Source organism: Bombina bombina, chromosome 3, assembly GCF_027579735.1.
Source record: "Bombina bombina isolate aBomBom1 chromosome 3, aBomBom1.pri, whole genome shotgun sequence".
NCBI lineage: Eukaryota > Metazoa > Chordata > Amphibia > Anura > Bombinatoridae > Bombina > Bombina bombina.
The window spans coordinates 325963548-325987911 of NC_069501.1; the positions used below are offsets into that span (position 1 = coordinate 325963548).

The window sequence follows — 24364 nt, forward strand, 5'->3', positions numbered from 1 at the left end:
ATCCAGGTTATGAAGTAACCTCTTCTTTGCAGAAGAAGGGTTAGGACACAAAGAAGGAACTACTATTTCCTGATTGATGTTACGACTCGACACCACCTTGGGAAGGAAACCCAATCCAGTGCGAAGAACAGCCTTATCGGCGTAAAAAACTAAGTAGGGAGGCTCACATTGCAAGGCCGCCAACTCAGAGACTCGGTGTGCCGATGCAATAGCCAGTAGGAATAGGACTTTCCATGAAAAGATCTTAATGTCAAGCGCATGTATAGGCTCAAACGGAGCCCTCTGCAAAACTTTAAGAACCAAATTTAAGTTTCAAGGAGGAGTCAAATTCCTAAAGACAGGTCTGATCCTAACCAGAGCCTGAACAAAGAACTGAATGTCATGAAGCTCTGCAAGCTTATTATGCAACAGTACAGATAAAGCTGAGATTTGTCCCCTTAGGGAGCTGGTGGCAAGACCCTTATCCAGACTGTCCTGGAGAAAAAGTCAAAATCCGGGATACCCTGACCTTGCGCCAGGGGTATCTTTGTTCCACACACCAGGACAAATAGGTCCTCCACACCTTGTGGTAGATGCGTCGAATAACCGGCTTCCTTGCCTGAACGAGAGTGTCAATCACTCTTTATGAGAATCATCTCTTGGCTAAGACTAGACGTTCAATCTCCACACAGTCGGCCTCAGAGAATCGATATTTTGATGTAAAAAAGGACCTTGAACCAGCAGATCCCTGCAACAAGGTAACCTCCACGGAGGAGATGATGACATCCCCACCAGATCCGCAAACCACATCCTCCGCGGCCATGATAGAGCAATCAGAATAGTGGAAGCTTGCTCCTGCTTGATGCGGCCAACTACACAAAGTAGAAGAGGCTATGGTGGAAATATGTAAATTAGGTTGAAGACCCGGGTCCTGGGGATCTCTGGTTCGCAACCCATATCTGGGTAGCTTGTAATTGAGTCTGGACGCCATGAGATCTATCTCCGTCATCCCCCATCTGTTGCAGATCTCCGAGAACACCTTGGGATGGAGAGACCATTCCCCTGGATGAAACGTCTGTCTTCTCAGAAAATCTGCTTCCCAGTTGTCCACACCAAGAATGTAGATCGCTGAGAGCAAGAACTTGTGAGTCTCTGCCCATTCCATAATTCAAGATACTTCCATCATGGCTAGGGAACTTCTCGTACCCCCCTGATGGTTTATGTAAGCCACCGAGGTAATGATGTCTGACTGGAATCTGATGAATCGGGACAACCCCAGGTGGGCCATGCCCTCAGAGCGTTGAATATCGCTTAAAGTTCCAGAATATTTATAGGTAATTCCTCTTCAGTCCATCTGCCCTGTGCCTTTCTGGCACCCCCAAACAACTCCCCATCCTGATAGGCTTGCATCCGTGGTCACAATCTCACAGGATGGTCTCAAGAAGGATGTCCCCTGAGACAGCTGCCCAGGTCGGGTCCATCAAGATAGGGACTCCCTCAGCAGTCTGGTTAGCGATATCTGTTCAGACAGATCTGAATGATCGCCGTTCCACTGTCTCAAAATGCACAGCTGAAGAGGTCTGAGATGGAACCTGGCGAATGGAATGACGTCTATGCTGGATACCATGAGTCCGATCACCTGCATACACCTGGCTACAGATGTCCTGGAAGATGTCTGAAGAGCTAGACAGTTGGACGCTAGCTTGCAATGTCTCTGATCTGTCAAGAATATCTTCATGACTGCAGAATCTATTATTGTACCCAGGAATTCCACCCTGTTGCTGGGGACCAAGGAACTCTTTCCTTTGTTTATCTTCCACCCGTGGGATCGAAGGAGAAGAGCCCTTGAGTGATCCTCCCCAAGACTGTAGGATGAAACCTAGACCAGGATATTGTCCAGATAAGGTGCCACAGCAATCCCTCTGGCTCTTGGTACCGCGAGTAGAGCTCCCAAAACCTTTGTAAAGACTCTTGGGGCAGTCACCAGACCAAACAGAAGGGCCACAAACTGGAAGTGCTGGTCCAGGAAGGTGAATCTTAGAAACCTGAAGTGATCCTTGTAGATTGGAACGTGAAGGTAAGTGTCCTTCAGGTCTATAGTCGTCAATAATTGCCCCTCTTGAACCAGGGGCAAAATTGACCTAAATGTCTTCATTTTGAACTTAGGAACAGACAAAAACTTAGTTTAGGGCCTTTAGGTCCAGAATTGGACGAAACATGCCCTCCTTCTTTGGGACCACAAAAAGGTTTGAATAATACCCCAGACCTCTTTCTGCCAGAGGGACTGGGACAATTACTCCAAGAGCTGAGAGATCCCTCACACACCTTAGGAAGGCGTCTCTCTTCTCTGGTCTTGAAGATATGTTTGATAGGAGGAACCTGCCTCTGGGCAGATATTACTTGAATCCTATCCTGTGACCCTGGGTTATGACCTCCAGAACCCAAGGGTCTATAATGTCTCTTCTCCAGGCCTCCACAAAAATAGATAGTCTGCCCCCTACCTGATCCGAGGAAGGATCGGGGGCCGCCCCTTCATGCCGACTTTGATTCAGCGGGCTTCTTTTTCTGCTTGGACTTGTTCCAAGAGTTAGCTGGCTTTCAAGATCCCTTGGACTGCTCAGACTTTGAGGCAGGCTGCTGGTGCTGAGACTTGTCTGCATGAAAGGGATTAAAGTAGACCCTTTAGGTTTAGTCTTCTTATTCTGAGGCAAGAAGGCACCTTTGCCAACCGTGATCGTGATATAATGGAATCCAGACCAGGACCAAAAAAAACTTTCCCCTTGAACGGGAGAGAAAGCAAACGAGACTTGGAAGTCATGTCAGCAGATCACGACTTTAACCATAAAGACATGCGGGCTAAAACATAAAAATCTGATGTCTTAGCATTCAAGCGAATAATCTGCAGGTTAGCATCACAAATTAATGAATGTGCTACCCTTAAGGCCATAATTTGTTCCTGAATCTCTTTGAGGGGAGTCTCCACACGACAATCGCTGACAGAGCGTCACACCACTAGGTATCCGCACCTGCCACTGCAGCGACCGCCACCAGTTGAAAAACGAACCCCATGAGTTGGAACATCTTTCGCAACATGGACTCCATCTTTTTATCCATGGGTTCCTTGAAAGAAGAACTTTCCTCAAGCGGAATATTTGCTCTCTTAGCGAGTGTGGAGATAGCCCTATCAACTTTAGGGACAGTTCCTCACAGCTCAAGCTACGAGTCCGGAACGGGGAATAGCTTTTTAAAAGAAGAGGAGGGGGAAAAGGACAAGCCAAGTTTATCCCATTCATTCTTAATAATATTAGCCATCTTGATGGGAACTGGGAAGGCCTGAGACACTACCCTGTCCTCGTAACCCTATCAAGTTTAGGGATCAAAGGTTCCTCCAAATAGGTTATTGGTGTATATTGTAGAGATAGTTGTCTTTTCCTGGACCAACAATATGAGCACCTCAGCCATCAAGGGCTATGCTTTCTTATCTATCTCAGGCAAAGCTGAGAGTTCTGACACCACCAAAGACAAAAGGTCCTCATTAGTCTTAATGGCCTTTGGGATGACAGTAATAACTTGAATTGCTTTTGTGTGAATGATTTGCTTATCATCTGTTTTAAAAACTGAGCTCAGAGTTCGTAAGCAATTCTAATATTTCCAAAGTTTATATTTTTTATTTTGTTCTCAAAAGTCAACCTAGATAAGAGGGGGCTGTGCTGTTTTGCTGAGTTTTAAATACAAAGAAATGCTATTATTCTAAATTCAACATGCCCTATATATAACATTGTTGTTATGTGTTCATTTAAAGTCACATAAAAAAAAATAATTATTCTTACCTGATAATTTCCTTTTCTTCTGATGGAAAGAGCCCACAGCTGCATTCATTAATTTTGGGAAATAAGAACCTGGTTCCAGGATGAGGCAAAGACACCCCAGCCATAGGCTTAAATACTCCTCCCACTCCTCTCATCCCCCAGTCATTCTGCCGAGGAACAAGGAACAGTAGAAGAAATATCAGGGTGAAAGGTGCAAGAAGAATAATAAAAACGCCCCACATAAAATTACGGGTGGGGAGCTGTGGACTCTTTCCATCAGAAGAAAAGGAAATTATCAGGTAAGCATAATTTATGTTTTTCTTCTTAAATGGAAAGAGTGCACAGCTGCATTCATAACTTTTGGGAAAACAATACCCAAGCTATAGAGGACACTGAATGCCAAGACGGGAGGGTACAATAGGCGGCCCATACTGAGGGCACCAGGCCTGAACCTCTACCCAATAAAAAAAAAACTTTGTCCGAAGCTGAGAAAATTTTAAGAGGAAAAGCCCCAATGACACTGACTCACAGTTAGTCCACAAGCCAAACTAGAGACCACGAAGAGACTCGACTGAGCCAACAGTCCACCAGGAGACACTGTCGCCCAACAGACGGTCCCCCACCGCTCACCCCCCACAAATGAAGGGGACACCAGATGAAACCCCCAAGGGGTCAAGGCAAAGGAGAACCGAGGAAACTGAAAGGTTCCCTAATACAAAAAAGAACACCTCCAAGAGTGAGCCCAGCTCACAGAGACCCAAAGGGGCCCAAACAGGGAAAGGAGGCTACACCTATACCAAGCGAAACCCGGAATAAGACCGGGCACAGAGACAGAACAGACGTATCTCAAACAACCTGCAAGCACGGAATGCAACTGAAGAGGCAAAGTCCTCCCAGTGTCTGACCATAGAATACCAAAGCATTAGACCATGAAAAAGTGTGTAATAAACCCAGGTTAAAAACCCCAAGTTTGAGAACACAGAGTCCATAACAGGACAACACAGTGGGTACTTGCGAGGAAGAAGAAGCAGTCAAGCAAGAAACAGACCGCAAAAGTAACCCCCAGACAGAGGGCACGCTCCAGGCAACCTAAGTCGCCGGACCCACATACAGGTCCCTAAAAAGGGGAACACAAAACCTAAATCGAGGCCCCCCGAGAAGGAGAGTATACCCTCAGAACCCTAAGGAAGATAAACCCTCTTCTGAAATAAGTGGAGCAAGTTGAAAGGGAAATCTATAACCTATCAGACTGAGCTAACAGGATAGACTCAATAAAGCTCACACATCAAGAGGAGACTACAACCGGAACACAGCGACTTAGAACGCTCGGCCATCCTGACCTGCCGACCCACACCCAGCTGGACCAACCAAGCTTCAGGGATCCAAGACAGGGGAACAAAAGAATCCAGAAACAGGTACAGGAACAAGTGTAAGGATAGCACAGCCATCCCCACAGAGTACAAGTACAACCCGACTCTGAAAACAGACAACAAGGCCATAGACCTAAGAATCTAGCAAAATAAAGGCACAACAAGTCTGACTTGGAGCCAGCAAGACCCCAGGGGGAACCAAGCCCACCTTTCCGCCTCCCATCCAGGAGAAGCCTCGAGCAAGGACTCTATCTCCATAGGGTGGAGAATATCCCCTAAAGAAAAGGGATGATGCCGGAAGGGCAACAACTGTCCTCAAGGCCCAAAGCCACCGGCTAATGGGAAGATAAGTAGATTGCCAAGCAAAGGCACAGCCAACCCATTTGCCTGAGCAGGGAATCCACGGGAACGCTGGCAAGCTGACCAGGGGAATGCAACTCTAAGGCGCACCATAAATTGGACATCCAGCACCATCAGCTGGGTATAAACCAACAACCTTTGAGGCACAAGCCACACAGCTAACCACCAGATGACATGGGCTACTCTGTGGCAAAGAGTAAAAAATACTTTGAAAACCTGGCCAACCAGGACAGGTAGATGGAGCAAGGACATAGCCCAAGTTCCCACTACCGTTGAACACCCCAACCAGCCCGGAGTTCCAAGATTCCAAAACCACCCAATACTGGGTCAGGAAAAAGGCCAAGTGAAGCTTCAGCAACCGGAAGTCTCAGGGAGAAAAACAGGTCCGGGCACCATATAGTTCAGGGAGACCTTACCCTAGAACTAAACACCCCAACTGGCCAAAAAGCCAGACACAAGGGAAATTGATGCATATCCAGAGAATCCAGATAGCAAGAAGAACTCGATAGCCCTGACCAAAGGAAGGAACCACCCCTAGCTAAAGTCCAATGCTCCAAGGAGCAAGGCTAGAAGTCGTATGAAGATACTTCTCAAAGCCTCAGGACAACCAAGGGATACCTTGAGGTAAAAAAAATCTTACTAGCAGGACTAGTCTCCCTATCACCTCAGCACAAGCAGAGGACACAAGGAAGAGAAAGGCACTAAGCCTACCCAGCTACGGAAGACCCTGAGCTAAACAAAGTCCCCGCAGGGAACAACCATCACCCGGAAACACAGATTCCTAAAAGGATAACCAACTCATCCGGAGACAATGCAAGAAGACCCAAAGGTCTCTTATAACACAGACAGTCAGACAGACAGTACACGTCAAAGAGTAAGAGCTGCATCTAGATACACTGTAAATAGCTCCCGCATACACCTGCAAGGTGTCAAGAGCTGCAACTGGTTTCAAACTGCAAACCATCCACATGCTAGACAGCTATACTGTACAAGCTGTTGGATCAAGCCCAAAAGGACAAATCCAGAAGCCTATAAATGAAGGCCAAACCGCTCAACTGCCGTAAGGGGCGTTGAGCCCTCCAACCCTCCACCACATGGGAAGGAAAACTCTAGGTTGTGATGAAATCAGATGTCAGAGAGAGTGACACACTGGAAAACTCCCCTGCCCGGCCATCTATGACTGAAGGCTATGAGGACTGAAACAATCCTTCCTGCCTCACGGACTAACAGGTCTTCTTAAATGCTTAGTTGAACATGAAAAACAATGATAACCTGAGCACTCGGCGCTTCTACCGAACCACCCGAGCAGAACAGCGCAACATGTCTGAACAGCCGCAAGACCGAACAAACCTGACAGGACCAGCCTGCACCTAGGGTGCTAACCAGCAAGCTGCATAAATTTTCCCTCATTGGGGAAAAAACAGAAAGCAGACATTTTTAACATAGGACTAACATGTCCAAAACAACTTCTAAAGAAGTAATAAAGAGTATCAATCCCAGAAGGTTCCCAAAGGAAACAAAAACAAATAAAAGACATCCCATCGGATATAAATAAAATATAAGGCAACCCGGAGGTTAACACCCAAAAAGACACAAGACTACCCACAGGACCAGCCAATTGGAGCCCCATATTTCAAAAACTGGGAGCGATCTCAAACAAATGACAATCAGGAGATTACCTCATCCCCACATGTCTAATGAGGTGCACCATTCGAATTAGCAGACTGAAAATCCCTGTATCTGGTAACAATAGGGTCATTCAATAACTAAAAAACATGTCTGAGGAACACGCAAAGCCGCGCAATCCTGTAATGAAAGGCACAACACTCAGGGACAGTTACACCCACGGGGAACTGTAGAGGCCCTCCCCAAGGTGGAAGGCCCGGGACAATAGGGCACGAGCACATTCTCAAATAAACGTCTGGACTCTGCAGACAAACAATCACCCACATTATGTGGAAGCGAAAACGTGCTGCAACCTCCAGGGGGAACACGCCACCCTGCATGGATGAATCAGAAACTGAATTACCCACATGTGTAGAAGTATGAATTGGTAGGGAACTCGCCTCTCAGAAGACAGGAACCCCAGAGGAGGATGGCTCAGCAGTCCCTTGATACCAAAACTGGTTGACATGTGTCAGCGAGGCCAATCCGGATTTCTCACCGGAGAAAGAATATGAATCTGAAATCAAAATAGTCTCAGTTTCAGAATCCTCCGTAACTGAATCTGAAATTAGCACAGTCTCAGCATCAGAATCCTCCATAACTGGATAGTGGATATATAAATATGGACTAAAGTAGTAAAAACAAAAAAGGCACCTGACACCCCCAATGGCTGGGGCACTCACCACCTCCTATGACCAGACCCCTGTGGACTAGAAAATGTCCTTCACCACACGGTCGGGAATGTGGAAATGGAAAACGGAACGTAACCACGCCCGAACACAAGGTGAACTGTACAGTCCAAAAAAGTGTGCCCAACCAAAAGGCTGCATCACTTCCAAAGGTCTCAATGTTCCAAACCACAAGCCCATAAGCATCACAGATAAGCAAGTTGAATCACATAAACATGATTATAAACCCCCCTGTTCAATAACACCCCTCAGGATATATTAACCCTCGATTCCAAGATACTACAAGAGACTCACTGAGACCCTTATGATAAGTTAGACCCGCAAGGTGGTAGCCTCTCGGGAAAACATTCACATTACAGTACATTGATGAATAAAGTAAAATGAAACAATCTTACTGGAATCTACACTGTGAAACAGGAACATGGCCTGTCAAGTGTGACAGATAGTAGCATTGCCTCTGCTATGGGCTTGAGAGAAGAAAGCAGGTAGCGGAGGGAAGTTCGACAACGCGGATAGCTTGAGGAGCTGTTAATCTGAATCGTGATGGTTTCGCAGAAAGACTCTCCCTGCATCTCTGGACTCTAACTTTCATCCAAGCCCTCACTGAGAGACTGACAGGACTACTTAAAACCTCTGTCCCATGCCGAAGAGTACTAGCCTTCATAAGAGACAAAAAAGACAATTTATGCTTACCTGATAAATTTATTTATTTTTAGACACGATGAGTCCACAGATTTCATCCTTGCTTGTGGGATATTAACCTCCTGGTCAGCAGGAGGAGGCAAAGAGCACCACAGCAGAGCTGCTATATATAGCTCCTCCCTTTCATCCCACTCCAGTCATTCGACTGAAGTTAGGAAGAGAAAGGAAAAACCAAGTTGCCGAGACGTCTGAAGTTTACAAAAATGAATAACCTGTCTCAGAGAACAGGGCGGGCCGTGGACTCATCGTGTCTAAAAATAAATAAATTTATCAGGTAAGCATAAATTTTCTTTTCTTTTTAAAGACACGATGAGTCCACAGATTTCATCCTTACTTGTGGGATACAATACCAAAGCTAGAGTACATGGCTGATAGGGGAGGGACAAGACAGGGAACCTAAACAGAAGGCACCACTGCTTGAAGAACCTTTCTCCCAAAAACAGCCTCAGCTGAGGCAAAATTATCAAATTTGTAAAATTTAGAAAAAGTGTGAACAGAGGACTAAGTTGCAGCCTTGCAAAACTGTTCTACAGAAGCTTCATTTTTGAATACCCATGAGGAAGCAACAGCCCTCGTGAAATGAGTCATAACTCTCTCAGGAGGCTGCTGTCCAGTAGTCTCATATGCAAAACGTTTGATCAGACAAAAAGAAAGAGAAGCCATAACTTTCTGTCCCTTGCATTTTCCTGAGAAAACCACAGACAAAGAAGAAGACTGACAAAGAAAAAGTCCTTAGTCACATGCAGGTAAAACTCCAAAGAACGGACCACGCCCAAATTGTGCAAAAGGCTTTCCTTCTTAGAAGAAGGATTAGGACACAAGGAAGGAACAACAATCTACTGATTAATGTTCCGGTCAGAAACAACCTCAGGAAGAAATCCTAAGTTAGTACGTAAAAACTACCTTATCTGAATGGAAATAAGATAAGGAGACTAATACTGCAATGCCGAGAGCTCTGACACTCTCCGAGCAGAAGAATAACAAGAAATAAAACTTTCCAAGATAAAAACTTAATATCCAAGGAATACAGAGGCTAAAATGGAGCCCCTTGAAGAATTCAGAGAACTAAATTCAGAATCCAAGAAGGAGAAACTGGATCGAACACAGGCCTGATCCTGACCAAGGCCTGACAAAATGAGTGTACATCTGGGACAACTGCCAGACTTTTGTGTAACAAAAATAGAAAAAGACAGAGATTTGATCCTCTAGGGAACTTGAAGATAAACCCTTTCTCCAAACCCTCTCGAAGAAAAGATAACATTTTAGGAATCCTAACTCTACACCAATAGAGATATTTACACCATATCTTATGATAAATGTATCTAGTGACAGGCTAACGAACCTGAATCATGTTCTCAATGACCGAGTCAGAAAAATCCAGTTTTGATAATAATAAATGTTAAATCTCCAGTCAATTTCAGATAAAACAGATTTGGATGAAGGAGAGGCCCTTGAATTAGAAAATCCTTCCGCAAAGGAAGTCTCCAAGGTGGAAAAGATGACACTTCTGGATGGAGTCCCCACTCCCCCGGATGAAAAGTCCTTCTGTTCAGGAAAAACATCTCCCCGATATCCACCCCTGGGATGTAGATCACCGACAGGCAGCAAGAATGAGCCTCCGTCCACTAAATTATTTTGGAAACCTCTAACATCACCAAGCAACTCCTCGTTCCTTCCTGATAATTGAAGAAGCTACTGACGTTATTTCGTTCGACTGGAACCTGATAAACTGGACCGAGGCTAACTGAGGCCAGGCCAGTAACACATTGTAGAACCCTCTCAGCTCCAAAATGTTTATTGGAGAAAACAGACTCTTGCTGAGATCAAACCTCCTGAGTCCTTAGGAAGCCCCAAACTGCTCCCCACCTCAGAAGGCTAACGTCTGTTGTCACAATCACCCAAGATGGTCTGCGAAAGCAGGTTCCCTGCGAGATATGAACCAGAGACAACCACCATTGAAGAAAATCCCTTGTCTCCTGCTCCAGAAGTATTCGAGGAGACAAATCTGTATAGTCTCCGATCCACTGCCTGAGCATGCTTAGCTGCAGAGATAGAACCAAGCAAAAGGAATGATGACCATTCCCGCCACCATCAGCCCGATTACTTCCATGCACTGAGCCACTGAAAGCCGAGGAGTGGACTGAATGTCTAGACAAGTATCGATAATCTTTGATTTCCTGACATTGTCAGAAAAATTCGACATTGATATGAAATCTATTAAGGTACTCAAGAAAGATGCCCTTGTGCTTAAAACTAAGGAACTCTTTTCCAAATTTACCTTCCACCCATGAGATCACAGGAAAGATAATACCATGTCCGAGTGAAATCCTGGTTGCCGTAAGGATGACGCCTGAACTAGAATGTTGTCCAGATAGGGCGCCACTGCAATGCCCCGTAATTGAAGCACCACCAACAGCGATCCCAGAACCTTTGAGAAATCTCAGAGCTGTGGCAAGACCGAAAGGAAGAGCCACGGACTGGATGCGTTTGTCCAGAAGGCAAACTTTAGAACTTGAGATGATTCATAAATTGACCCTCTTGGATCAAGGAAAGAAGGGAACAAATAGTCTCCATCTTAAAGGACGGTACACTAAGAAATTTGTTTAGACTCTTGAGATCTAAAACGTGATCTGAAGGTTCCCTCTTTTTTGGGAACCAAAAACCGATTGGGATAAAAAACCCAGACCCTGTACCTGTAATGGAACTGGAACAATCACTCCCAGGACTGAGAGGTCTCCTACGCAGTGTAAGAACGCCTGTCCATTGTCTGATCTGCAAATGATCTCGAAAACAGAAACCTGCCTCTGGGAGGAACTCTTGAACTCTAATTTGAATCCCTGGGACACTATTTCCTATTGCCCAGGGATTCTGAACATCTCAAACCCAAGCCTGAGCGAAGACGAAAAGACTGCCTCCTACAAGATCCGATCCCGGATCGGGGCACGCCCATCAGGCTGTCCTTGATTCAACAGAAGGCTATTTGGATCTTCTTCTTTTTTTTTTTTTTTTTTAAATGAAATTCTTTAAAATTCAAAAGAGATTATTTCCGTCAAGCCAGGTCCCAACAAGGTCCTCCCCTTGTAAGGAATCGCTAAAAGCTTAGACTTAGAGCATACATCCGTAGAACAAGGTTCTAACCATAAGGCTCTGTGAGCTTCTATGCTCCCGGATTGATAACTTGAAGGGAAGAATTTGAAACAAAGGAATTAGCCAATTTGAAAGCTTATATCCTCTCCTGGAGTTTATCCAGGGGAGTTTCAGACTTAGTAGCTTTAAACAACGCATCAAACCAATATATCGTCTCACTAGTGATGGTAGCAAAATTCACAGCTGGTTGCCTTGGAAACCCTGGTGTACATCCCTTTTCTAATTGTTTGTCCATAGGACCTTTGAAAAACCCAAGGGTATAGTAGTTCTCTTAGCTAAGCTGGAAACTACTCCATCCTGAGTCGGCTATGGGAAACATCATATTAAATATAGGGAATGTGGATTCTTCCATTCCTTACAACTTACTGGACGCACTGGAATAGATTACACTATTCGTAATAGCCACTACTGAATCAATCACCCTAAATGATTGAAAATAATTCCTCTAGAAATGTAGTTCTACCATGTGGTAAAAACATATAATGCAGATCAACTCCGGGTGGAGTGTGAGAGGAAGCACAGGGCACTGCATGTGAGCTTCCATAGACTCCTAAACCGCAAACGCCATTGAAGGAGTATCTGGATGTGAGGGCGGACAGCGCCTAAGACTAAATGCCGGCTACACTATTAAGAAGACCCCCTATTTAGGTCTAGAAGAAATAGCAGTGAGGGATAATTAGGAGCGCCTAGGGCTTAGGTATAATCAGGAATCACACTATGATTAAAAATGCATATAATAATTTATTACACCATCTCAATATAAAACAAAAATATTAAAATAAGTACAACCATTAATTTGAACAATTTTTGGGACCCTTGTTAGAGGATCTTTGCTTAAATGGATCAGTTTCTCTTCTGATTGTAACAGATGGAGGGAAGGAGTTAAATCCTCCAAAAAATTAGGAGATTATGGAACAGATACTGTGCTTTATCACAACAATAAATTAACTTAGGTTCACAACATATAGTACATATAATTGTGACAAGGTGGTGAAAATCGGTGGTTTAAAAAACTAAAGTTGAAAAACTGTGGTATAAAAATGTGGTACCAAACAAAAAAGGTGGTAGAAAAATCCAAAAAATTTCAAATAATCAAAAAATCAAAAAATGGAAGACAAAACCGGTTTGCCAAAAAAGTTTTTGGTGAATTAAAAATATGTGTGATGTGCTTAAAAAATAATTATGTCACAATGGTGATGGTGATTCTAATCAATTCTACAATCAACTATAATACAGACTCCTATTAGGGAGAGAATCTCTTAAAATGTCCAATGATATTGGCCCAAAAAACAAATCAAAAACAATATAGTAACAATGTTCTCGTTCCCAATATTAGGCTAAACGAATAACAATGTTGTTGGCAAAAACTTAATAATGATTACAAATATATCAATAAATGTTAAACAATACAGATACTATAAAAAGTCCAAGTGATTAGTCCAATTGGAAATTATCCAAACTGTGAAAGACCGTTAGGAGAGAATAAAAACAATATCCTTAGAGGCTGTCCTGATCCAGAATCCTAGTCTTTACAACATGGACCTGAAAACAAAAACAGAAAAAATCCTCACATCAAATCTCATATCTTGAAAAAGGCCCCGCTGCAGGGCCGAAACGCGTAGAGATTTGTGAGGCTTCATCAGTACCAGGACTTTTGGCTTTTGGGGTAAGTTTGATTACCATTTGACTTTATCCTATAGGCCCTTTATGTGAGGATTTTTTCTGTTTTTGTTTTCAGGTCCATGTTGTAAAGACTAGGATTCTGGATCAGGACAGCCTCTAAGGATATTGTTTTTATTCTCTCCTAACGGTCTTTCACAGTTTGGATTATTTCCAATTGGACTAATCACTTGGACTTTTTATAGTATCTGTATTTTTTAATATTTATTGATATATTTGTAATCATTATTAAGTTTTTGCCAACAACATTGTTATTCGTTTAGCCTAATATTGGGAACGAGAATATTGTTACTATATTGTTTTTGATTTTTTTTTTTTGGGCCAATATCATTGGACATTTTAAGAGATTCTCTCCCTAATAGGAGTCTGTATTATAGTTGATTGTAGAATTGATTAGAATCACCATCACCATTGTGACATAATTATTTTTTAAGCACATCACACATAGTTTTAATTCACCAAAAACTTGTTTGGCAAACCGGTTTTGTCTTCCATTTTTTTGATTTTTTTGATTATTTGAATTTTTTTGGATTTTTCTACCACCTTTTTTGTTTGGTACCACATTTTTATACCACAGTTTTTCAACTTTAGTTTTTTAAACCACCAATTTTCACCACCTTGTCACAATTATATGTACTATATGTTGTGAACCTGTTAATTTATTGTTGTGATAAAGCACAGCATTTGTTTTATTTATGATTGTGATAAAGCACAGTATCTGTTCCATAATCTCCTAATTTTTGGAGGATTTAACTCCTTCCCTCCATCTGTTACAATCAGAAGAGAAACTGATCCATTTAAGCAAAGATCCTCTAACAAGGGTCCCAAAAACTTGTTCAAATTAATGGTTGTACTTATTTTAATATTTGTTTTATATTGAGATGGTGTAATAAATTATTATATGTATTTTTAATCATAGTGTGATTCCTGATTATACCTAAGCCCTAGGCGCTCCTATTTATCCCTCACTGCCATTGATGGAGTAATTTCAGAAAAAAAGTGAAATTATTTATTAAAAATTGACACATAAAAAACTTAACTGTCTCTTTAAATTTAAAAGTAACTTCTTATTTCTGTATGCAGAAGTAAGCTAAATTAGCATGCCAATATAACTGTTTATAGACATCGCCATGACACGAAAGAAGCAATGTCTTGTGAAGCAGTTCCAGATGGGAATTGCAAGGAACTGCAGAGCACTGCATGTGACCATCTCTTTAAAATTTAAAAGTAATTTCTGATTTCTGTGTGCAGCAACAAGTAAATTAGTATGTCAACATTGCTGTTCATAAACATTGCCATGACCATTGCAAGGAACCGCAGGGCACTGCATGTGACTGTCTCTAAAATTTAAAAGTAATTACAAAACACTATTCATAAGGAATAAATTCCTCACATACATAAGGAATAGCCAAAGAGTTGGTGGTTAAACGTTGTGTAATATAAAAACTCTCTGCATAGCCTCTTGGTCTACACTTTATTGACCAAGATCTCTCAAAAAAATCCTTTAATCAGTGAATAACTGTACTCATACAAAAAAATTAAGTTGAATTTTTTAAAAAGAGTAACTTTTTTTTTTTTACCATTGTAAATATGGCTGAACAGCTTAAAAAGGCTGTGAAAGTTATCCAAACCCCCTCAGCAGTAAAAAAAGGCTGAGGTGCCTATCTGGAAAAAAAACATCTCCCTCTGAGCAGCACATTCATGATCCGCAACAGGGAAAGACAATCTCCGGTCTCATCACGCATACAGAATGAGTCTGTGTATAGGACCAGTAACTGCTCCGGAAGAGAAGGGGAAAAAAGGTACGACAAGTCAATACCCCCCCCCCCAAGGACCGCCCGTCATGGGCCGTAACAAAAACAAACTTCTCCCGGTCACCATATTGTTTTATGGTGCACTATAAAAATTCAGAGACAGAGCAAATAAACTTGACAAACTCATCTCGCAGTCTGCACCTTTCTTATGTAACCGCCAGGAGATGAGATAAGTGCCCTAGAAATATGACAATATTCAAATGAATGTAAATCACAACCGCCTAGGGCAATAGCAGCACAGTAATCTCCCGGTCGACAATGCTTCTTATGAAACCGCCGGGAAATTAAATACAGCGCCTCAGAGACTAATAAGTATAATGAACCAGATAATACACCCGCCTAGGGCGATGCCAGTACAGTAATCTCCCGGTCGGCATGTTTCTTATGTAACCGCTGGGAGATTAGATAAAGCGCCTCAGAGACCAAGTCCTATAGTATAAATAAGCCTGCCTTGGGGATATTAGTACAGCATGGTTCTTTAAGTAACTGCTGGGAGATGTGACTACCACCATCGTCATGCCCTGTGAGCCCAGTGCCTGCGCTAGCTGTCACACATAATCTCCTAGGTATCATGGAGAGTAAAAATAAAGTGCCCATCCATTAAGGGCTTCTTTATAAATCTCATAAACAGTAAGTGCCCAACTTCTTCTGAGTTTCTTCTTCATTTCCCCAGAAATAAAAAGTCAGCACTTACCTCATCCTGCCCGACAGCAGGGGGTGTTAATCAACCCAATCATATCTCATCAGGCTGATTGCTGTGCGCAGCCTCAGAGGTGGCAGACGAGTTAAGGAGGAGCAGTCTTAGCTTGGTAAATCTACCCCCATATGTGTTACTGGAGTAGAAAAGGCTTACCACTGTCATTATCATATCACCATTGCTGACACAAACTAGGGACAGGTATGAAGCAGGGTTAGACTTGTAAAGTCTGGAGTTCAGGTCTCAGAATTGAAAAATCCACAATTTTCAGAGATAAAATACTGAAAATAATTAATAAAAATTTACTGCAAATGCTTTTGTTTTAATACACAAAATTTTACTTTTTATATTGCCACAGCAGCTTAGCAAACAACAAAATCTGCGGAATGCTTTCAGTTAAATTACACTTAAATTGTATTGCGGCTTAGCACTCAACCAAACAAACAGATTATATTTGCAAATTTTAGAACATCATTTTCATATCTTCATATGTAAACATCATATAATACTGATCAGATCTTTCATGAGCAGTGATACAATTGTTCCTACCAGGGGATAATCTATGGGATGAACACAGCTTTTACATTCCAAAACTTTTCTTCCTTTTTGCAAATGCAGCAATATTATTCACAGCCCTGAACCCCAAACCAAGTTGGTGGAATTATGTTGCATGGCAGAGAAAAGCATTTAGAATGCCAAACTAGTTTCTCATTATTGAGATTCCAGCTGCAGATTACAAAACGTATAGGACTTTTTTTCCTTTGTTTATTTTGTATATGAAATAGCTGTTTCTGTTAATTTAAAGGCATAGTATACCCAAATTTAAAAAACTTCAGTGTTATTATCCTGTTATGCATGCATATTACACGGGATTGATGAATGAAAGTGGCAATGATTTTAATACGTTATTCACATGCAGCATAGCGTATCCACATAGTTTACCATCACTTTAATAAATTAATACTAACCTCAAAATCTAGTTCAATCTCATGAAAAAATAGAGCAAAGTCATATACATAGAGCGCTTATTCTTAAAGGAAAAGTAAAGTCAAAATTCAACTTAAATAGATTGGATCAATCATGAAATTTTTAAATAACTTTAATTTAAATAAATTTACATCTATTATCAATTTTGCTTTGTCTTCCATTGTGTATAACACACTTGTAATATATTAGAAGGAAATAACTTTCCAGGAGAACCAATTCAGAAATAAATTCATTTAAAATGAAAATATGTACAGATAGCCCTCAGTTTACGCCGGGGTTAGGTTCCATAAGGAATTGTTGTAAATCGAAACTGTTGTAAATTGAAACCCAGTTTATAATGTAAGTCAATGGGAAGTGAGGGAGTTAGGTTCCAGGCCCCTCTCAAAATTGTCATGAGTAACATCTAATACATTATTTTTAAAGCTTTGAAATGAAGACTTTAAATACTGAACAGCATTATAAACCTAATAAAATAATCACACAACACAGAATATATAATTAAACTAAGTTAAATGAACAAAAACATTTGCTAAACAGCATTATAAACCTAATAAAATAATCACACAACACAGACTTTACTGTCATTTTTCTGCAAACAGTTCTTTCTATGCATTCCAATTTGGACTGATTTACAGACAGGAAGATCTTGTTCCTTTGAAATCTGCTCGATAGCTCAGGTCTGGTTAAACTGATTTATTTCAGCTTGCTTGGCTTGCATATCTTTGCTGCAACACAAGAGGACAGCTCCACCTACTGGCTATTTTAATCAATGCACTGCTTCTCAATGCTTTTCAATAGCAGTCACATGACTGAAAAAAAGGTTGTTATTCTGAAACGGTGCAAATTGAACCGTTGTAAACCGAGGGCCACCTGTATTTAGTAATGTGTAATAAAATGACTACAGGACCAGAATTTCAATAAGAACGTCAATGTAAATAAATACCAAAACTAGAATATTAATTATTCGTTTACATTTTTATATAACAAAAATGAGTTTGTAAACAAACTAGCATATATATTACAATTTACTCATCATAGCAGGAAAAGATGAACTAATACATATATTAAGCATAAAATATATAAGCTATATAACTAAATTAGTAAAACCAAGAAAAAAATAATTCCCAGTGAAAAATAATAACAAATGGTTTCATACAAACTGAATAACCATAATAAAGAATTTAGTACAAAAAAAAAAGTGAATGATGATTCTTATTATTTTTTATTTCTTATGATGATCTCCAAAATATATAACTTAGTATCATCTTTATCTTACAATTTGCAGTGGTCTCTCTAAGGGCCTGATGATCAAAGATTCTCCTGTTTGGAGAGAAACTGTAGCGCAAATGTCACAGGTGCTGAACTTACTGAATGATCAAAGAAGAAGAACAGAACTCTCCAGCACTGTATCTAAAGGAGAGACAAGCCCAGTGCAATATAGCACTGTGTGATATGAGAGTTTTGTTACACTTAGACTTTGTGCATTGTATTTTATTTTACACTTCAGATAGAGTCCTTTTAGTATTATTACATTCAAGCTGTGCACTATCAATCAAGCTTTGCACTATCTATTTTATATTTTAATATATTTAAATTTAGATACAGAAGTTATTTTACAAATTCTGATTATGTTTTGAAAGTGTCTGTGCTACTTTAACAAATTAGGATCATACTTTGTATATTTATCTGTATCTTTTATGACTTGCATTGCACTTGGTATTTTTTTAAAATAAAACACAGCTTCAAGAAGTGGGAGGGCCAGGGGAATTCCGTGGGTTGAACAGGAGAGTTCCCAGGGTATGTATGAAGCTCGCTCAAAAGTCTTGTGAAATTCTGTAAGAAATTTAAACAAGTTGGTATCATTGATTTTTCACACCAGCTGTATGTAGGTGGTTTGCTAAAAATTCACAATACAATTATTTAACTGACAGAAAAGTAATATATACTAAATTATAGGCAAAGGTAAGTTAAATTGTAGTGAAAACATTTAAGTTTAATTTGTAATTAATGCAAATGGAGCCTTTATATCAGCCCCAAGTATTTTCCAGTTACCTTCTACTCACCTGTGAAATTCCTTATCCCAGAGAGCTTTATTACATTTTATGGTAGACATGTGTCAGCTATCTGAGACTTCCAGGTTTCGTTCTTTTCTTCAGCCACTGTGAGGTCTACACTATAATTTAATTTTGCTTATCGGCCCATAGAAAGCAATGAAGCTCTCTGGGAGACTGAAGATGTCAGTTTAATTTTTAAAGAAGAAATACAAAGTGTAATGTAATATGTATATGATACACATATACAAAGTATGATCCAAATTTGTTAAAGTTACACAGAAACTGTGAAAGCATAATCAGAATTTGTAAAATCACAATCCTAACTGCCCTGTTGTATACAAAATGAAATACAAATTAGAAAGTGCAAAGTTTAAATGTAATACAACTTAATCTGAAATGTAAAGTAATATAAAATACAAAGCACAAAGTGTAAATGCAACAGGACTCTTGTCACACAGTGCAATATTTCACTGGGCTTGTATCACTTTAACAAACATTAATGCAGCCCTTTGGATAAGTATAGCAAAATCTCCCTTTTAAGAATTTCACTAGGAGTCTTACAGTGCTGGAGGATCAATTTAGATCATCTAATCTAATCTGAGAGATTTAGATCATCAGGACCATAGAGTTCAGTGATTTCAGCCCCTGTGAAGTCTGCACTATAATTTTTCTCCAAACTAGAGAAACTTTATGGGCCAGATTATTAGTGGAACGCTAAATATCACTTTCATAAAAGCAATATTTGCGCTCAACTTTGTAATACCAAAATTACAATTTATCAGCCACGTTTGCATTGCAGGGAAGCATTGTGCTCACAAGAAAGCACTTCCATAGGCTCTTATGGGAACCTCGTTCTGATACCATCAGAGATGGCATCAGAACTTTAGTGCAACAAAGCAGGGAAAGTATTGCAGTAATGACAGCCTGTTTAAATATATATGTATATACACATATTAATACATAAATATACAACCCCAATTTTAAAAAAGTTAGGACAGTAGAGAAAATGGAAAAAAAAGTCATTTGAAAATTCAATTTACCTTGTATATTAGCATATTAGTCAATGTTTTACTTTGTGAATTTAATGTATTTTTGAAATAATGCACTAATTTCAAATTTGATGACTGCAACACATTCCAAAAAATTGCGATGTGACAAGTTGAAATACGAAGGTGATGTGAAACAGGTGAGGCAATCATGTAATCAAAGTAAAAAAGGCCTAGTCCTTCAAGAGCAAGGATGGGTCGAGGTTCGCCAATCTGCCAAAAGATGCGTCAGCGAATAATACAGCACTTTGAGACCAACATTCTCCAAAGACAAATTGGTAGGATTTTGGGCATTTCACCTTCTACAGTTCACAATATAATTAAAAGATTAAAGGAATCCAGTCAAATCTCTGTGCTTAAAGGGCAAGACTTAAAACCACTTCCGAATGTGCATGATCTCCAATTCCTCAGACACAACTGTCTTATAAACCGTCATGAGTCTGTAATGGATATTTTGACATGGGCTCGTGAATACTTTGGTAGACTTTTGTCAGTCAACACCATTCGCCGCTGCATCCACAGATGCAAGTTAAGGTTTTACAATGCAAAACAGAAGCCATATATCAACATTTTCCAGAAGCGCCGCCGACTTCTCTGGGCTCGGTCTCATCGGAGATGGACAGTAACACAGTGGAATCGTGTTTTGTGGTCCGACAAATCAACATTTCAAATAGCTTTTGGAAAAAACAGCTGTCGTGTTCTCCAGGCCAAAGAGGAAAAGGACCATCCAAGCTGTTATCAGTGTCAGGTCCAAAAGCCAGAATCTGCCATGGTATAGGGGTGTGTCAGTGCCTATGGCATGTGTATCTTGCACATATGTAAGGGCATCATTAATGCAGAAAATTATCTATACATTTTGGAGCAACATATGCTGCCATCCAGGCGTCATCTTTTCCAGGGACGTCCCTGCGTTTTCCAGCAGGACAACGCCAAACCACATTCTGCCTGGATTACAAGCACATGGCTGCATAAGTAGAGAGTTCAGTTGCTAGCATGGCCTGCATGCAGTCCTGACCTGTCTCCGATTGAGAATGTGTGGCCATTATGAACCTCAAAAAGTGGCAGCAAATCTTCTTTTATTAGGAGTTATAGCACAAACAAATGCAACAGCAATGTTTCGGGTAAACACCCTTATTCATGGATGAATAAGGGTGTTTACACAAAACTTTGCTGCTGCATTTGTTTGTGCTGTAACTCCTAATAAAAGAAGATTTGCTGCAATTTTTTTCTGGTTTTGTGTATCACTGTTTGGGAGTGTGAGTGGCTCCCCATAGTGGTTTGCAAATTCCTTGGAGTGCCAGACTATTTCCTTGAACTTTTAGCATTATGAACAGCAAAATAAGGCAATGAAGGCCCCATAGAGTGGCGCAGCTGAAGACATGCATAATGGATGAATGGGGGAAAATTCTGCTTGCTAAACTTAATCAACTGGTGTCTTCAGTGTCCAAATGCAGTATTTTTTACTGGTAACACACAGTTCCCATAGACCGCAATGTAAAGGCACTTTTCAGTGCCGTTTTTATTTTCTAACACCCCACTCCCACCAACGTTAACCCCAAAATATTGCCTAGTACAGTAATTTTATTAAAAAACAAAGATGCTGCCATCTTTATTTTTTAATAAAATATAATACACAGTATTTTGGTGCAGATTTATCAAATGATCCAGAGATCTGATCTCTGGTTAATTTTTTAAGTGTTAATTGCTATTGCAAGCTTGTGGTAGCAATAACCAGCCACTTGTAATAGTTGATTAATTATTGCGTGCCTGCAAACGGGCAAATTTGCCTATTTGGAGGCGATTGATAATTTAGCGCTCCACTTGTAATCTAGCCCTATATTGCGCCCTTAGAAAGTAATGAAGGTCTCTAGGAAACTAAAGTTGTCAGTCTTTCATTTTTATTTTAAAAGAAGAAAAACAAAATGCAATGAAATTGCTAAAAAGATACACATAATTAAAAAAAAAAATATGATGCTAATGTTGTTAGTTACACAGAAACTGTCAAAGCATAATCAGAATGTGTTGTTCTGTACAAAATAAAATACAAAAGAGAAAATGCAAAGTTTAAATGTAATAAAACTTAATCGGAAGTATAACATAATATAAAATATAAAGAACAAAGTGTAAATGCAGCAGAACTGTCATGTCATGCAGTGCTTTATTTCATTGGGCTTGCCTTTCCTTCACACACAGAAATACAGGGAACACCCCTTAGAGAAGTACAACAAAATCTGCCTTTTAAGAATTTCACTAGGGATCTTGCAGTGTTGGATCATTCTAGAGCATCTCACCTGAGCAGAAAGATTTAGATTGATCTCCAGGCCCATATATCAGTTTTGCAGTCTGGTAAACAAAGTCTCTCTTGTCCTCCATCACATATGGAGGTTCTCTTCCTACCTGTCTAACCGTACCTTTAGTGTAGCCTTCTCTGGGGCTTCCTCTGCCCCGTTATCACTTTCTGTTGGGGTACCGGAAGGCTCTGTCCTTTGTTCCCGTCTCTTCTCAATCTACACAGCATCATTAGGTTCCCTAATAAAGTCCCACAGGTTTCAATATCATTTGTATGCCGACGACACTCAAATCTACATCTCTGCTCCAGACCTATCTCCTTCCTTGCTAACCCTTGTCGCTAACTGTCTTTCTCACATCTCTTTATGGATGTCCTCTCACTAGCTTAAGCTAAATCTCTCCAAAACTGAGCTCCTTATTTCCCCCCCCCTTCACCTAAAATGTCCACCCCATCTCTCTATAACTGTTGACAACTCCATTATTACCCCTAACCCGCATGTCCGATGTCTTGAGGTCACACTTGACTCGGATATTTCTTTCACTCCTCACATTCAGGCTTTGGTAAATCCTGCCGCTTCCACATTTAAAACATTTCAAAAATTAGACATTTCCTTACACAAGACACAACTAAGATTTTAATCCACTTTATCATCCTTTCCCACTTTGACTACTGTAACTCCTTCCTCTCTGGTCTCCCTAGCTCCCGTCTAGCTTCTTTACAATCCATACTGAATGCATCTGCCAGGCTCATCTTCCTTACACGTCACTCTTCATCTGCTGCACCTCTCTGCAAATCCCTTCACTGGCTTTCTTTGCCTCCAGGATTAAACACAAAATTCTCACTCTGACGTACAAAGCCCTCAACTGCGCTGCTCCCCTCTATATACTCTCTTTCCCGTCCCCTTTGCTCTGCTCACAACCTCCTCCTCTCTTGTTACCTCCTCACATTCCTGTTTACAGGACTTCTCCAGACTGGCTCCAATCTTGTGGAACACGTTGCCTTGTTCCACAAGACTCTCCCCTAGTTTTGAAAGCTTCAAGCACTCCTTAGACTCTTTTGTTCAGGGATGCATACAACCAATAATAATAATAACATATGATGTTGCTGCTCTATTAATGAATATAACTCATTCCTCTTAAGTCTCCTACATTCTGAGACATTCACAAACTCCTCCCAGTTGGAGATTTACTCTTAATTAGAAAAACTCACTACAATCAAGTCACATGATGAACACTGTCGAAAAACCTCCTTACATGAGGAGTCATTTGACCTGTGCCTGGGGCTTCAGGAATTCTGAGGGAAGACAGAATTTAAATATCATAATGTCTTCCCACTCTTATATTATCTAAATATTTTATTTAATAATTGTATTTCAAATTAATGTTCCCTTATTTTCGGATGGGGGGTATGACCCATCCAAGCTTCTCTGGCAAAGAAAAACCAAAGTTGTTGCTCGTCGGGGGTTTGAGAGGCTGCAGATATAACCAACCAGCATAGTATATGGCTAATAAGCTTGCTCATAACAATTTTATCTTGCTTAAGATATTCCAAAATTAACTTCTGATTACAATAACGGAAGAATATAATTTCATTTTTTTCCATTTTATAGCACTGCACAAAAGACAGGCAGGAGTGATAGTAAAAAAATAGGACCACTTACCGTTATTCACTAAAACATGAAGGTTTTCATACTTTGATTTGAAATTCTGTACAAATTGCCGGATGGACTTCATGGAAGCCAAATCACAGTATAAAAATTCCACTGGAAATGAAAAGAAACAAATTGTAAATAAATAATCAAATAACCAAAAACATTTCAAATGTGTATCTGGCAGTGTTAATGTGTTATAGTACTGTAAATTTAATGTGAATGGTACAAAAATGGTCCATAATTCTTATTTATCATAAAACACTTTGAATTCCATATACAACATTTAGGAAAACAACTTCACAATATGTTTTCATTAGTTATTTTGCACCATGTTCATTTAATTTACCACTCACAATTGCATTTTACAATTCGTGCAAGACTCCAGACTTCAGATACATATTGCTGCTGAATTTTTTCTACACTG

At 40.4% G+C, this 24364-nt stretch overlaps 1 protein-coding gene across 1 annotated transcript in view; it reads right to left on the bottom strand.

Annotated features, from left to right (window-relative positions):
• The window catches only part of DHRSX (dehydrogenase/reductase X-linked), a 973969-nt gene that overhangs the window by 419231 nt on the left and 530374 nt on the right, over window positions 1–24364 (bottom strand). The window contains exon 4 of the mRNA XM_053706436.1: window positions 23950–24051. Coding sequence (XP_053562411.1) covers window positions 23950–24051 — 102 coding nt within the window. The remainder of the gene's footprint in view (window positions 1–23949; window positions 24052–24364) is intronic.